The sequence below is a fragment of the Herpailurus yagouaroundi genome, unplaced genomic scaffold (genome assembly GCF_014898765.1).
Source record: "Herpailurus yagouaroundi ecotype Mexico unplaced genomic scaffold, PumYag 28, whole genome shotgun sequence".
Taxonomy (NCBI): Eukaryota; Metazoa; Chordata; class Mammalia; order Carnivora; family Felidae; genus Herpailurus; species Herpailurus yagouaroundi.
Genome location: NW_024412376.1, coordinates 39,423,946 through 39,438,050, shown reverse-complemented (window position 1 = coordinate 39,438,050; position 14,105 = coordinate 39,423,946). Strand labels below are relative to the sequence as shown.

Here is a 14,105-nt window from a genome sequence, read left to right as displayed (position 1 = left end):
CATCGTATTGATGTGTTCTTTTCAGAGTCGCATTTAGTGACACAGCCAATAACTCAGTGTTAAATCCCAGTTTTTAAAATTTATGATAAAAGGAATGAGACCACCACAGGTAAAGAACAAGAAATATGTTGAAAAACATAAAAGAATTATGTAAGTGTTCAAATGTATGAAATGTTCTCAAGGCATTGGGTATTTTATTTTATGAGATGTTCTTTTTGTGCTTCTTTATTCCTGTAACTGTCAGGGTGCTCTTCCATTGTAGTATTGTCTTATTGTAACATTTTGAATGGTAATTTGAATGATAATTGTTATTTTCTTGTCCATTTCTACCAGTAGACTGCATGCTTCTTGGCTTTTGTTTATGCCTGGCATATTATAGGTACTTTGGTTAATGTTAGACTGAATGTACAGTGATAAATGTGATTCCCGTTGATGAGAAATACCATTTTTCATCATTGATGAGAAATTTATTTTAGCTTACATCCGACCTTGGCATTTTGTCAGATATTTCACTTTGAAAAGTATTGACTGAGTTTGGGACACTACTAGGAACAATTAAATATGTAGTCCATATGCTTGTAAAATGTAAGCATGGGCAAATAATGACTGTATTATATGGAGGCTTAGCATTACACAAATATAATTTTAGCATAAAATTGGAATGATATGCTCACAGTCTCTTTTCCTCTGCATTATCTAAAAGTGTTGACCTTGGGGTGCCTGGGTGTCTTGGTTGGTTGATTGCCTGACCCTGGATTTCAGTTCAGGTCATGATCCCAGGGTGATGGGATCAAGTCCTGCATGGGGCTCCAGTTAGAGCCAGAAAAATTCAGATATCCTTTTTTTAAATTAAGATATCTTAAACTCCCAGAAATTACATACAGAAATGTGGCTCATATAATGTACATATACACACATGTATACATATACTGGTGAAATATTTATAAATATGTTTATATGTACATATTAAAGAATAGTTTCTACCATCAGCCTACTGGAATAAGAGGAGCACTTGGGTGGCTCAGTAAGTTAAATGTCCAACTCCTGATTTCCATTCAGGTCATGATCTCACAGTTAGTGAGATCAAGTCCCCCATCCGGCTCTGTGCTGACAGCATGGAGCTGTTTGGGATTCTCTCACCCACTCTCTCTCTCTCTCCCTTCCCCTGCACTCTGTCATGCAGTTGCTCTCTCTCAAAATAAACTTGAAAGTTTATTTTTAATGTTTATTTATATTGAGAGAGAGAACACGTGTGAGTGGGGAAGGTGCAAAGAGGGAGGGAGAGCATCCCAAGCAGGCTCTGCTCTGTCAGCCCAGAGCCCAACAGAGGACTTGATCCCGTGAACTATGAGATCATGACCTGAGCCAAAATCAAGAGTTGGATGCTTAACCAGCTGAGCCACCCAGGAGCCCCACAAAATAAACTAAAAAAACAAACAAATGTATTTGAGGCCATGAATGAATGAAAATGAAGAAATAACCACTGCTGTCACATGTGATCACATTTAGTCTTTAAAGATCAGATGAAATTGGTATCTTGCTTAAGGTTTCTGCATGTTAAAAAAAAAAAAAAAGGAGGAGGTGAGGTGGTCAGGTTCAGGCTCAGCAGTGTAATGATACAAAAGCTTATCCTCAGCAAATGCTTCCTGTGTTTTTAGTTAATACCATAAGGTGAGTTTCCTCTACAGTGAAAGTGAAAACAACTGAAACCTACTCATTCTCCTTCCACGGATGTTAGTTTTGGTTTACTCATCAACTTCTCTGTTGGTGTTCTCTTACTAGTGAGTTTTAACTTTACGGTTTTGTTGATCATAGTAATGACAGTCCAAACAGTCCATATCTATATTGTGGAAAATGTGAACAGAGACTTGTATTTTTTTAGAGGTGGGGGAGAGGGAGGGAGGGAGAAAGTGGGGAGACAGGCAGAGGGGAGAGAGAATCTTAAGGATCTTAAGGTCCTATCCCATGACCCTGGGATCATGACCTGAGCTGAAATCAAGAGTCAGACCTTAACTGACTGAGCCCCTCAGGTGCCCATGGAGACTTGTATTTTAAATCAGCAGCAGTAGAGGGAGAGAATATTCCCATTCATTCCTTATTTACTTATTATCAGTACAGTCTATCATCTGTGTTTATATCAGTTTTCTTCTCTTGACTAGTCAGATACAACCCCATGAAATTGTAAGAATTCCAGCTTTAAAGGTTGTGATTTTTCTAAAACAATATATGGACTGGATAACTTCTTTTGTTTCAGAACCAAGAGTTTCTGTCATGCAGACTGTGGGGTCGTAGGTGGACCCTTAATGCTGCTTGGAGGCCATCATTGTTTCCCTCTTGGACCACATTATTCGGGTGTGATGGGGAGCTGGTAGGCAGAGGGTTTAGGGTCAGGACCCGGATGGGGGCAGGGCTCCTCTTTTAGTTAGAGACACTACACTGTACAGTTTCTTTAAATAAGAGCCTTTGCTGAGGACATAGCAAATCCGACCTGTTCCTTTCCCCTTTCAGAGTAGAGGCAACAGGTATTCATTAAACTAATAACGAGTAATTCCCCACAATCCCAGATTGCAATTTTACACCTTTTCTTCCTCCTCAAACCTGCTGTACATCCTCTCTCAGCCTCACTTTCAGGTGATGACTTTGTTTTCAGTTTTCTCGGTGAAGTAGGAAGCAATCGGGAAATGTGCGCCAGCCCCACCAGGTGTTCCCGCCTAGCAGCATCCACCTGGATTCCTTTGCTGGGAAGACTGACCATGGTCTCATGCAAGGTCATTACCTTCTGCACTCTGTTCCCATCCCCTCTCTCTTACAAAGGGACACAGCTCCAGCAGGTCTCTCCTTTCTTTCTTGTGCCACCATCTTTCTCCTGCCTACTAGATCCTTTCAATAGCATAGTATTGTGTTATTTCTCTCATCTTAAAAAGCAAGTTCAGGGATGCCTGGGTGGCTTACTCAGTTGAGTGTCCAACTCTTGATTTTGGCTCTGGTTATGATCTCACGGTCTTGAGATTGAGCCCCTGCTTTGGGCTCTACACTGGGTGTGGAGGCTGCTTGAGATTCTCTTTTTCTGTTTCTCTCTGTCTCTCTCAACCCCTCTCCCTCTTATTCTCATTTTCTTTCTTAAAAAATTAGAAAAAAAAAATTCTGCTAACCACAGACTCCACTTCCTCCTTCTGCTAATCTTCCCATTTTTTCCAGTCCAAGCTCCTTGTAAGAGTTGTCTATATCCGTGTCTCCAGTTCTTCTGCTATTGTTTTTTTCAAGAAAAATGTTTAATTTTTTATTTTGAGAGAGCACAAGCAGGCGAGAGAGGCAGAAGGAGACAGAGGAATCTCAGGCAGGCTCCACACTCCGCACAGAACCCAACAGGGGGGGCTGGATTTCATGACCATGAGATCATGACCTGAGCCAGAATCAAGAGTTGGACACTTAACCAAGTGAGCACCCAGACGACCCTCTGCTATTCTTTTTTAAAGGTGCTGCAATTATGGGGCGCCTGGGTGGCGCAGTCGGTTAAGCATCCGACTTCAGCCAGGTCACGATCTCGCGGTCCGTGAGTTCGAGCCCCGCGTCAGGCTCTGGGCTGATGGCTCGGAGCCTGGAGCCTGTTTCCGATTCTGTGTCTCCCTCTCTCTCTGCCCTTCCCCCGTTCATGCTCTGTCTCTCACTGTCCCAAAAATAAATTTAAAAAGGTTAAAAAAAAAAAAAGGTGCTGCAATTAGACCTTCTCTTTAACCATTCCACTAAAACTAGTTTTCATCTTTAAGAGCCCACCAATCTCTGTGTTGCTGATTTGGTGATCACTTCACAAGGTTCATCTTACTTAGCTGTTGGTAACATTGACACAGGTGATTCCTCTCTCCTCCCTCATCCTTGAAACACTTGACTTGTTGTCCAGCATACTACTGACTCTTGTTTTTCTTCCTCCCATTCTGGCTGCTCCTTCTCAATATTCTTTGCTGGTTTTGCTTCTTCTCTTTGACCTTATAATGTTACTGTGCTTCAGAGCTCAGGCTTTAGATCTTTTCCTTAGGTGCATTCATTGCCATAATTGATCTCAAGATTTTAAATACCATCCATATGCTGGTGAGTCCCAAATTTCTACCTCCAGCCCTTATCTCCCCCATGAAATTCAGATTTGTGTATGTCTAACTTTCTGCCCACCACCTCCACCTGGATGTTTAATAGCCATTTGACATTTAATATTCCAAATCTGAATTCATGAGCACCCTCTCCACCATGAAACTTGTCCATTATCTTGTATTCTCTCCTATTAGGGTTAATGACAATCCCAACTTCTTAGTGGCTCAAACCAAAAACCCTGAGCTATCATATTCTCTCTTCTTTCATATCCCCTTATCCAAGGGGGTAGTGTAGCCCCTTCTCACTACCTCCAGTCCCAACACTATTGCACAAACCATTCTCATCTCTTGCCTGATGTAGCAATAGCCTCCAACTATGCTGTCTATGCTTGCTCTTTTACAGTCTAGTCTGAGCATGGTGTCATCCTATTAAAAGGGAAGTCATGTGATGGTCCTCTGCTCTGAAGCCTCCAATGGTTTTATGTCTCAGAGTAAAGCAGAGCCCTTACCAATGGCTGACAGGGGCCCATGTCATCTGCTCTGTGTTCCCCTTACTTCTCTGATCCACTCTTCCCCCTCTTTTACTGTATGCCAGGACTTTTCTTGTGAATGTGCCAAGTGTGATCTCTCCGCAGGGTCTTTGCACATTCTGTGCTGTCTGCCTAGATCACTTTTCCCACGTGCTTGTTCCTTGGTCTCTTTTAATATTGTGTTCAAATGTAACCTTTGCCCGAGGCCTTCCCCAACCACCCTATTTAGTTTTGCAACACCCATCCATGCATTTACTGTTCTCCTTCTTTGCTTCATCTTTCTTCATAGCACTTACTGCCTTTTAATATTGCATAAATTTACTTACATGTTTTTATTGTGTTTCTTTTCACACTTGCTTTGGAAGGACAGATATTTTTGTCTCTTGTTATTTCTTTACTAATGTTTCTATAGCATCTAGAATGGTGCCTGGCACATCATAAATGCTCAAAACAAATTTAACACTCTAGGAGGTATGTCGTGTCCTGAGTCAAAATACATGTTTGTTTAAACCAGCTGTGTCACTTACTCATTTCTTAACGACCATTCCTTGAGAGTAGTATTTGAGGCAAATTGGAGCCTAATTGATAGTTATATAATTTGGTTAACTATTTAACCAAATGTGCATTCATTGCCTGGAAACTGAGTCAAAGGGAGGCAGGCATCTCTTGGAAACCATGTTTGGGAAAGCCAAACTTAACACTGACAGGTGAAATTGTTAGAAGATTGATTAGGAAGCTCTAAATAATATAAAACCACTGTTTTGATCTCTTATAGTCCCTAGACTTGTTAAATACTTCTTTTCCATATAATAAGGAACTTAATGGTCTACTTTGGCATTTATTCTAGTCAAATACCAACACATTTAGTACCAGATAAAATATTTCCTTGTAATAAAATCAATTGCTCAATCCTTCTAAGAACCCCATGAACTGTGAGATCTTGACCTGAGCCGAAGTTGGACACTTAACTGACTGAGTCATCCAGGTGCCCCAGCAATGATTTTTTTTTTAAACTTTATAATTATTACTGGGAAAAGAGTACTTTAAAAAAGAGAGGATCTCATGTAGCCAGTTGAAAAACAGGTAAAAGTGGAACCTACCTATGTCCAAAGTCTAGGAGGATAGTTGTCCTCGACACTGGGATGAGCGGATGAATGTCCTCCCTGTGGGGGATCCAGTTTCTGTGGAATCTCAAAATGAGACAGTGTGTGTTGCGATCCAGGGAGTGAAAAAAGAATATGAAATTAAGACTATACATTTAGGTATAGGGCCTTATAAGGGCCCTGAAGCCTCCTCTGATGTTAATGATCATGTTGGTGATGGAGATGAGCATTTACACCTTGAGCACTGTTCCAGGCAGTTTCCATACATTATTCCCCAAAACAACCTAAGGCACGTTGTACCAGAGGTACAGAGAAGTCATGCCCAGGGTCACACAGCTGGGAAGTGGAGTTGTTAGAAGAATGACGAAGGGGAGAAATGAAGAAATTAAACTGAGAACAGAGACCTCCATCAACCTCAGCCTTGCCGCCGGTTATTCAGGGAGACGTGGAAAACTTCACTTCACCTTGCATGTATGTCCTCCACTTGACTTGTGAAACAGACATATTGATGCCAGCTCTGAACTCCTTGTTCTGTTGTTCTGAGGTCAGGGAAAGCGTGTGGAAGTGCTTTGTGAAGAGTAGAGTGCTTGGAAATGTAGTATGACATGAAATCGATTTTCATTCCAACTCAGTATTATAGGGGAGGCTTGCAAATATGAATTTTGCTGACTTTTTATTTTAGTTCTAAGGTTTCTAATTTACTTCTGATGTTTCTAATTTATTTCTTGGATGTGATTTTTTTTTTTTTTAATTTTTAGGTTACTTGTCTGCAAGACTTTTTTGGTGATGATGATGTTTTTATTGCTTGTGGACCTGAAAAATTCCGTTATGCCCAAGATGACTTTGTCCTGGATCACAGTGGTAAGGCAATTCTTTGACCGTCTTGATAACTCTGAAATGGAGGCTTGGGGTAGTCTGGCATGTTGAAGAAAGGGGACATTGGCCGTATTCTTTTTGAACTAACGAAAGCATTTGCCTAGTTGTAAAAAACAAACAAAAAATTTAATTCAAGTCCTTTGCAATTTTTAGCCATTTTAGTTCTCTTTTTACTGCATTCTTTTGTCTCTGAAATGGATTTCCTGCCCTTTTTCAGAACAGGGGCTGGCTCTGCCACCATAAATATATGGATTGCATTGAATCTGAAATGGTTAGTGATAGAATTTCCATGTGCATAATTGGATATGTAAAAGGATAATAACTAAATTGTTGATAATAATTGTCTCAGGTTCTTTTTTTATCTCGTTCTGTTTGCAACTTAAAAAAAATAATGACATGCATTGTTCATATTTGCAGGAAAAAAATGAAGCTATTTACATTGATACAATAAGAAAACCCCTTTCTCCAGAGTATGCAGTTTTCAACTTTTTAGCAATAACTCCAGTGAGTTCGAGTGTATTGATTCTGGAAAATTACTTTACCCTGTTGTCTTGAATTAATTTAAACCTATTACAGTAATACTAATTATTTTAGCTGAGAGTCAATTTCCTCTTTAAATGAAATCCTACAGACATAACATTTCCCATAGGAGAGGGATGTTAGAGATACACTCTTGAATTTCATGAATCGAAAAAGTTGGCTTTTCAAAAATTAGGCTGATGGTATCCCCTTTCCAGTTGTAGTGATTCTGACCATCCAGAACTGGAGAAACGTATTACCAAATAAATAGTGTGATCCATAAACTTGTTAAAATTTGAGATGATACATTTTGTGGTACCAAATTTCCTTGTGTAATTCTTTCTTGTTACTCTGTGTCAGTTACCTTGGGGATAATTTATCTACTTTGTGCTTGGGCCTCATTTATCTATACTTTTTTTGTTTTTGTTTCATTTTTTCACTACTGCCACATTTCCTTGAGGGTTCCTGTACTGTTTTATATTCTGTTGGACTGGCCCTGGTTTAAACTGGTACTACCACTGGAAAGAAGTGCAAGGAATGTCCTTTTGTATTATGTGTGCTATGTATTATGTGTATTATGTGTGCTAATACACATAATCCCCTGTTCTCAGGGATGACTAAGGTTGACAAACTGTGTGTTTGCATTATCCTATGTATTTTACATCTTCCTTGATTTTAGCTTAATTTCCATTTTGTAATATTTCTTTGATATCAATATTAGTAAATTAGAAAGTTGAGACACTTTAATACGTTATATATCTTAGGTTATAAAGTTAATTTGGGTAACAACAACAAAACACTTACTGAGCACGTACTATATGTAGCAGTCATTGTTCTCTGTGCTTTATGTGTATGTTACAAACTTCCGCAGCCAGTTTTATCATTCATAGTTTTTGTTATTAGCTACTGATGACCTCCAATAGTGAAAGGTGAGTGAGAGCTACTGATTTCTTCCCTCGCCAGTTACTTAACCTTCTGCATACTGGGGGTAATCGGCTTTTTGATAAGATTTTGTGAGGATTAAATGAGTTAATATAGGTAAAGTAGTTAGTGCCTGTAATATAGTATGCACAATTGCATACTATTATGTTATTGTTGTTGTAAATGTCATTATTATATCACCACCATCAGGCCATAACATTAGACCTAATTCTGCCACTGTTGTATTTATTAGGGGGCAAAGTTGTTGTTGCTTTTAAAATCAGTTATTTTAATCTTAATTAAAGATTGTGCTTAATCTTAACAAAGCCCTAACTCTTTATCCTTTTAGGATTCTGACATCTTGCATTAAAGATTCAATAAAATGCTAATGTTGTCTTAGCCAAGTAACAAAATACTCCTTTGAAGAGCTGGCTTCGGGGATGGGCTTAGAGTCCTATAATGAGGGTGTAGCATTGAAGTTCTAGTTATTGGTTCTCTACATGTGCATTTGTGCTTATAAAAGAGTGGCAGTGCCTTTAAGGTGATTCTGACTAACACACACGCCACTCCTTTCAACAGTGGAGTACTTTTTAACATCCATAATGCTAATTAACTAAACTGAGGTTGCCACAGCCTCCTTCAGAGTAAGGTTTTGATTAGGGTCTTTCACATGCTAACTAGCCTCCCCTGGTGTGTATTTTCCTGATTAGTGTACTTCACATGTTAATTTATTGCCCCTGAGGTATAGATTTAAAACTAACCCACATTTTAATCTTACTGCATAAATTGAAGTATTTTAACATAAATTACAGACAATATGTTATCTAATCTAATCTTTATAACAAGTTTAGGAAGCAGATTTTATTCTTATTCCAATCTCATAGGGGAAAAACTTGAAGCTTAGAACCTAACCTAGGTCCCCCAGTTAGCAAAATCAAATCCGTGAGTCATTCAAAATCTGCATGACTCCAAAACCCATGTTGTTAGTTATTCAAATTAGCAGTGATTATTTTAGCTGTAATTAGTTCTGGTACTCTAAATGCTATTTTATTGGGTAATTTATGGAAAAACCAAAGTTATTGTTTAAATTAGCTAGTTTCCTCATTTTTGATGCTCCATACTTAGGGAAAGTGGAAAGCAAGATGGTAAGGAGTTCCATACCCTTTCAAAATAAGATTATCAGAGTTGGGAGAGAATAATAAGATTGTAGCCTTTTGCTCTCAATGCTACTGACGAAAAAAAGAAGTTGCACATGTTTGGATTAGGTTCTGTCCGTGTGATCAAGTTAGGACATTGGGATTTCTATGTTCATTAAGAACTCCACTGCAATGATGAGGTGTGGTCTACAAGATGTGTGCTTCACTAAAGATAACCTCAGGTGTACTTTTGGGACAGTTGCTCTGTATATTAACGTTGTTTAACAATAATAGGAAAATGATCCAGGAATGGTTCTAAGCAGTAGACTTATGTTCACGTGTGATCTTCCCTTGGTTAGTATCTCAACCAGACTTAATTAATGCACTTTCCTTCCTTTCTAGAATGCCGTGTCTTGAAGTCGTCTTATTCTCGCTCCTCAGCTGTTAAGTATTCTGGCTCTAAAAGCCCTGGGCCCTCCCGACGCAGCAAATCACCAGCTTCAGGTGGTTAATCATTCTCCTTTCAGTATTCTTTGATTATTATGAACTCCTAGTTTTTCCCATGTTTGTATGCAGCTTGGTTCCAAAACAACATATAGGTGACGTGACTTTTAGAATCAAATGTTTAAGTCTGTTTCTCAGAGTTGTCATAAATGTGCCAGGACACTTGTTTGTTTTGTCCTGACATATTTTCTTAAAAACAGTCATTATCTAGAATCTTCTCCTGGTATTTACTTAGAAGTGCTTCTTCACATTGTGCCCACTGCATACTATATTTTTAACTTTGTGCTATCTGATTGTGAATATTTTCTTCTCTTACTGGTTTAAAACATACGTAGACACATCTAACACAGAAATGGATTTACTTGAAGAGTTTCACAGGTGTTTCCTTCTTTAAGCAATTAAATAGTAGCAAAGATTATTATTGGAGTTAGTACTTATTTAAGAGTCAGATTTACCTGTAATTAATTTTCTTTCAGGTTCTAAACCTGTAGATTTGTCCTAATTTTGAATGCTTTGGTGCACTTTTTTAAAAGCTAAAAACATCTATCAATATCTTGATATATTCTATAAGATTTGTCTATAGTAATTATAAATAATTTTGTAATATCATTTACTATTAAAGAAGGGATTGTGAAAAACCCTGATTTTACGTGTGGGAAATCTAGAACATTATGAAAGTAGTATCAATAAAAACTACCTCAAGCATCAGGCTCTTTATAAAAGACTGAGTTTTTTGGATATTATGCTTTTCACTGGTTCCCCTTCAGCACCCATCCCACTTGACTTAGGTCAGGTTGTTTTACCCTTTTTTTGTATATGTGTTCAGACCTGCTGAATAACTGCTCTCCTTACTGTCTCCTCCTCCTTGTATTCACTGAATGTGTACAGTTAAGAGGGGTGGCCATCACTCCAGTGCCTACTCTGCAGCCAGATCCCCAGGTGAGCCATGATTAGTATGGCTTTGTCGCTCTGCTGGGTTTTTTCGTTTTTGTTTTTTGCCACATTTCTGTTTCCTTTTGCTTCATTTCCATGAACGTATCTGGCTCGTACCAGTGTACATGTGTGCACCATGGAATGCTTCACGGTGCTTAGGATGCCTCAGCCTCCTGTGTTTATTAGAAAACCGGTCGTTGTCAGATTGCCAGATGCCTCTGTATGTACTTGTAGGACAAAGCGGTGAAGAAGCACACCACCTCCAAGGGCCTATCTTCTAGTTAATTTTGGAAAATACTCTGTCATTGAAAAAGTAATATGGGGGGCACCTGGGTGGTGCAGTCGGTTAAGCGTCCGACTTCAGCCAGGTCACGATCTCGCGGTCCGTGGGTTCGAGCCCCGCGTCGGGCTCTGGGCTGATGGCTCGGAGCCTGGAGCCTGTTTCCGATTCTGTGTCTCCCTCTCTCTCTGCCCCTCCCCCGTTCATGCTCTGTCTCTCTCTGCCCCAAAAATAAATAAACGTTGAAAAAGTAATATGAAAATGGCCATAGAAGCAATTAAATTCTTCTGTTCTCCTTCCCCTTCTAGTCTTACCTTCCTCCCCACCCTACAGCTAATAGGCCCAAGACTCTTCTAAAAATATTGACAATATGAATATTTTTAACTGAAAGCATTTCTCTACCGTGGACCTTATTTGAAATCATATTATGCTTTCTGTAAAGTATCTCAGACACAAAGAAAGCTAATATAACATGAAATTTGCATAAATACAATTACCTGAGCTTACCATAGAGTCAAATGTAGATTTTTGTCAGGTCGTTAGCTTTTGTTTTAGCCATAGGTTTACAAAGGTTTATCATAACAGTAAAATAAATAGAAGTGAGGAGAGTGATTCAGGAATCAGGTATTATAATGAATCCAGTACATACTAAACTAAAAACATGTTTCATAATCATATTTGTATAAAGAAAGATTTATTCAAATCGTTTTAACTTGGATTTGGAATGCTTACAAGTTGACTCAAAAAATCTTAACATGGCAGTACCCTCAATGTTTAAGTCCATATGTGCATTTGGGATAGTAGAGTAGATCTTAAACTCATAAGTAAGATGTTTAAATTAGGTTTTAGAGGGCAAACAGCTTCTTTATGAGAGATTAAACTTAAAAGTATGTTCAGCACAGGGCACCTGGGTGGCTCAGTCATTTAAGTGTCCAACTTTGGCTCAGGTCATGATCTCAAAACTTGTGGGTTCAAGCCCTGCGTCAGGCTCTGTGCTGACAGCTCAGAGCCTGGAGCCTGCTTCCGATTCTGTCTCTCCCTCTCTCTCTGTCCCTCCCCTGCTCATGCTCACTCGCTCTCTCTCTCACAAAAAAAAAAAAAAAAAAAAAAAAAAAAAAACTATGTTCAGCACATACTGCAGTTACAGAAACCTGACAGTTTTATGTTATTAAAAGCCAAGTACCCATAAGTACAACTCACTTTTATAGACCTCTTTAGCTGTGGTATACTTGTTAACGTTTAGAAAATTCCATGGGACTAATTGGAGTTTCAAACAGAGCTAGTAACTTTGTAGACCTAATATTGTACTTTTTCTGTTTTGGGACAGAAGTGAAGTCTTCTGGTTGACTGAATTCTTCAAGAAAACTCTATCAGAATAGTTAAATAGTGTGTAATAAACAGAGAAATTCATCCAGATAACATAATTCAGTAAATATTACCATAATTTGAGTCCTAAAAATTCTCACTTTAGTTTTCTTGCTTGTAAATCTTTCAGAGTCTACCAAGATAGAAAGTATTCAAAACAAACAAAAAAGCTTCAAGTTTGTTTCTTACCTTACAGTTGAGGGGAAGGGCACATGATAAATAGCCTTATGTTGGGAAAGAGAGTCTGGGGTAGTGAAGGAGTAGGAGGAGGACAAAGGTGCTGTCGGCTTGCTGCCTGCCTACCAGTTGGTGGCAGCAGTGTGAGGGGCGTGGCTACAACATGGGACTGTCTTGGGTCCCACTTACCGTCCCTAAGACTCTGGAGAAATGTGCAAATAAACGAAGTTAAGGACTTCTCATTAGGGAACACTTTTTAGGACCTTTCAAATGCTCTGGGAAACTTAGAGACCCACATATGACTTAGTATGTCTTTAGAATGAGATTATTTGGCTGGGGGGCGGGGGCGGGGGAAGCGCAGATATAGACATGTAGTTACTGACACCAGTAAAATCCTGGAAGTGAGTTTTATTAAGAAACTATGTTTAGGCAGGAGGTGGTGTGTTTTTAGGGAGATTGTTTGCTGTCAAGATTACATTTGCAGGAATTGATTTTTCTCTTTTAGTCCCTTTTCTGTCACTGTTCCAAGGTAGCCTTTGTTACCAGTGTGGTGTCTGAATATCTGTGAAGCTAATAGCACTCATTGAGTAGGGATTGGTGACCTGACAGGTTGCTGTATGGAATGAAGAAAAAAAGGAATAAAATTCAGTCTCAGCTCACAGCAAGTTGACTCATTCATTGCTCATAATAATCTCTACTTTATGTGAATTCCTGCCACCAATTCCCTTTATTTTTAAAACAAACAACATTGAAATTTAACTTGAGAAATAACTAGGACTGTTGAATATTCTTAAAAGTTTCTAATTGCACAGTTCCTCGTGTTGTACTTGCACTCTAAAGGTGCACATGTATTAAGAAATTATAGATAATTGATATTTATGCATGAGGGGTTTTGAATTAGAAAAATTAAAGTTTGGCCAGTTAAAAGTGACTAGAAAATTTTTTCATCCATACCCAATTTTTAAAAATGAGCAATGCAGGGGCGCCTAGGTGGCTCAGTCGGCTGAGCGTCCGACTTCAGCTCAGGTCATGATCTCACAGTCCGTGAGTTCAAGCCCCACATCGGGCCCTGTGCTGACAGCTCGGAGCCTGGAGCCTGCTTCGGATTCTGTGCCTCTCTCGCTGCCCCTCCCCAACTCATGCTCTGTCTCTCTCACTCTCAAAAATGAATAAATGTTAAAATTTTTTTTTTGTAAAAATAAAAATGAGCAATGCAGCAAACAAGCATGACTTCATAGAGCTAGATGTCCTGGTTTACAGATAACACATCCCATTACAAACACTTGTTGATCCAGGACTTTTGCCCCTACTCGAGGATGTGTGCTCACTTTTTTGAGTCACCTATTTAGGACTTTTATCTCTACATTTTGCTTTTTATACTCATTAGCTTCATTTAAAATAATAGTTGTTTGCTTCCTCATATTTAAAAAATGAAGAAGAAAAGAAAAAGATGGACTTTGTTTTTCTTCCCATAGAGATAAATGGTAGATTTTATCTTTAGGCAAAGCTTTGAAGGTTAATGATAAAAGAAGTTACACACACTTCTTAGAAAAATAATTACACCAGTCCTAGACATCTACCAACTTTGTGAAATTACAGCAGAAATGGATCCAGTTGATACAATTAGGAATAAGCATGAGCCATGCTGAAATGTTTGACCAGCATTCTGTAGTATAAAA

The 14,105-nt window shown here is 38.8% G+C and overlaps 1 protein-coding gene across 9 annotated transcripts in view; it reads left to right on the top strand.

The window, feature by feature from the left end:
* DCLK2 (doublecortin like kinase 2) overlaps positions 1-14,105 on the top strand; it is a 155,594-nt gene that overhangs the window by 86,751 nt on the left and 54,738 nt on the right. For 6 of the 9 annotated variants that reach the window (XR_005789404.1, XM_040472600.1, XM_040472596.1 and 3 more), the window contains exons 3-5: positions 6,474-6,576; positions 9,570-9,671; positions 10,560-10,610. Coding sequence is in view for 7 of the 9 variants with exons in the window: in XM_040472600.1 (XP_040328534.1) it covers positions 6,474-6,576; positions 9,570-9,671; positions 10,560-10,610 (256 nt within the window). In the remaining 2 variants the exon portion in view is untranslated. The remainder of the gene's footprint in view (positions 1-6,473; positions 6,577-9,569; positions 9,672-10,559; positions 10,611-14,105) is intronic. The other 3 variants (XR_005789405.1, XM_040472616.1, XM_040472610.1) reach the window with 1 other exon arrangement.